The 1495-nt window shown below is 63.1% G+C and overlaps 1 protein-coding gene across 1 annotated transcript in view; it reads right to left on the reverse strand.

Moving 5' to 3' along the window:
- OBSL1 (obscurin-like 1) overlaps positions 1–1495 on the reverse strand; it is a 15038-nt gene that overhangs the window by 3613 nt on the left and 9930 nt on the right. Inside the window, 4 exon segments of the mRNA XM_010009961.1 lie at positions 4–140; positions 277–474; positions 477–536; positions 1248–1476. Of these exon segments, the coding sequence (XP_010008263.1) occupies positions 4–140; positions 277–474; positions 477–536; positions 1248–1476 (624 nt within the window).

Genomic DNA, 1495 nt, shown 5'->3' on the forward strand with positions numbered 1-1495 from the left:
CACTGCTGCCTGCTGTGGGCCCAGCCAGGTGACATCAGCTCGCTCCGTGGAGGTAACAGCAGAGAGCACGGCGCTGCCACCCTCTAGCACAAGTAGCTTCTCCCGCTCCTCCCGTTTGTTCACAAACAGCACGGGTGCCTCTGTGCCAGGGGAGCACCGGGCTCAGCTGTGACCCCACTGGAAGCACCGGTTTGGGATGGCTGCACAAAACATCCCAGTGTGGGGCAGGGACTGCTCCTGCCCCCCGGCATGCGTGAGGGACACCTCCAGCCTCACCTTTCACATGCAGCATGAAATGCACTTCGTCGTCACCAGCATCGCAGAGGAAGATGCCGTCATCACCCAGCTCTGCTTGCTTGATGGTGAGGCTGCGTGCAGGGCCCTCACTACACACCAGCAGCCGCCCGCCCGAGACCAGTGTCTGTCCATCCTTCTGCCACCGTACTGCTGCCGTCTCCAGGGACAGCCGGGCCACCCCTCCAGCACCTCCAGTGGACTCTGTGCCTCCTCCTTGTTGACAATATGCACGGGCCGGGCTGGGGGGCACAGGGGACAAGGCAGGGCTCAGGGGTGTCCCTGTGGTGTGGGGCAGTGCAGGAATGAGACTGCTGCAAGCAGACAGGTGGCAATGCCCACAGTGAGTCACCGTGGGGCAGGAGGGCTGTGGGGTGATGGGCATCGTGGTGGCACCAGCTGGGGCTCCTGGTGGGGCAGGTGTGCAGGCTGTTAGGGGCTGTCAATTCAGGATCCCTTCAGGGAAGTGGCCCCAGGAAGGGATGCAGCACAGCCCATCATTCCTACATCCCTCCCTGCAGAGGCAGCTCAGCTGCCAAGTTGGGTCCATTAATTTTGGTGTGTTCCCCATCCTGAACGCCTTGCTGGGGAGCTGTGACACCCACCTGCACCAGGCCCTCTCCCACTCTGCCCAGCCCTCCATCTCCAGATGATAAGGGTCCGGGCTGAGCTCTGCTGTTGGCAGCTGAAGCAGGAGAAGCGGCGCCTGGGAGCTGGCCAAGGCTAAATTTAACCAGTCCCTGGCTGGAGGAGGTGGGAGAGACATGTCTCACCACGACCCTGACATGTCCCTTCCTGACCAACAGCTCCTGCAGGGTTGGAGACACAGCTCCTGCCACGCTGCTGCCCTGGCCTCTGCCATCAGTGGGGTCCCGGAAGTGTCCTTTCCCCATGCTGTGGCACAATCCCACCGTGCTGGGGGTCCCCAAGGCACTGAGCTCCCACTGGCTCACCTGACACCTCCACGTTCATCACCATACGGTCGCTGGCAGCATCGCAGACGTAGCACCCCGAGTCACTGGGCTGTGCCCCACAGATGGTGAGCTGCCGCAGCACCCCACGGGCAGTGATCTGCACTCGCTCACCTGGCTGCACCTGCTGGCCATCCCGGAGCCAGCACACAGGGGCGTCAGGCTGGGAGAGCCCCCAACCCAGCACCAGGTCCTACCCGGCCACCCCGCACTAATGCTCCCTTGCACCT

The sequence above is a fragment of the Nestor notabilis genome, unplaced genomic scaffold (genome assembly GCF_000696875.1).
Source record: "Nestor notabilis isolate BGI_N333 unplaced genomic scaffold, ASM69687v1 scaffold16832, whole genome shotgun sequence".
Classification (NCBI taxonomy): Eukaryota; Metazoa; Chordata; class Aves; order Psittaciformes; family Psittacidae; genus Nestor; species Nestor notabilis.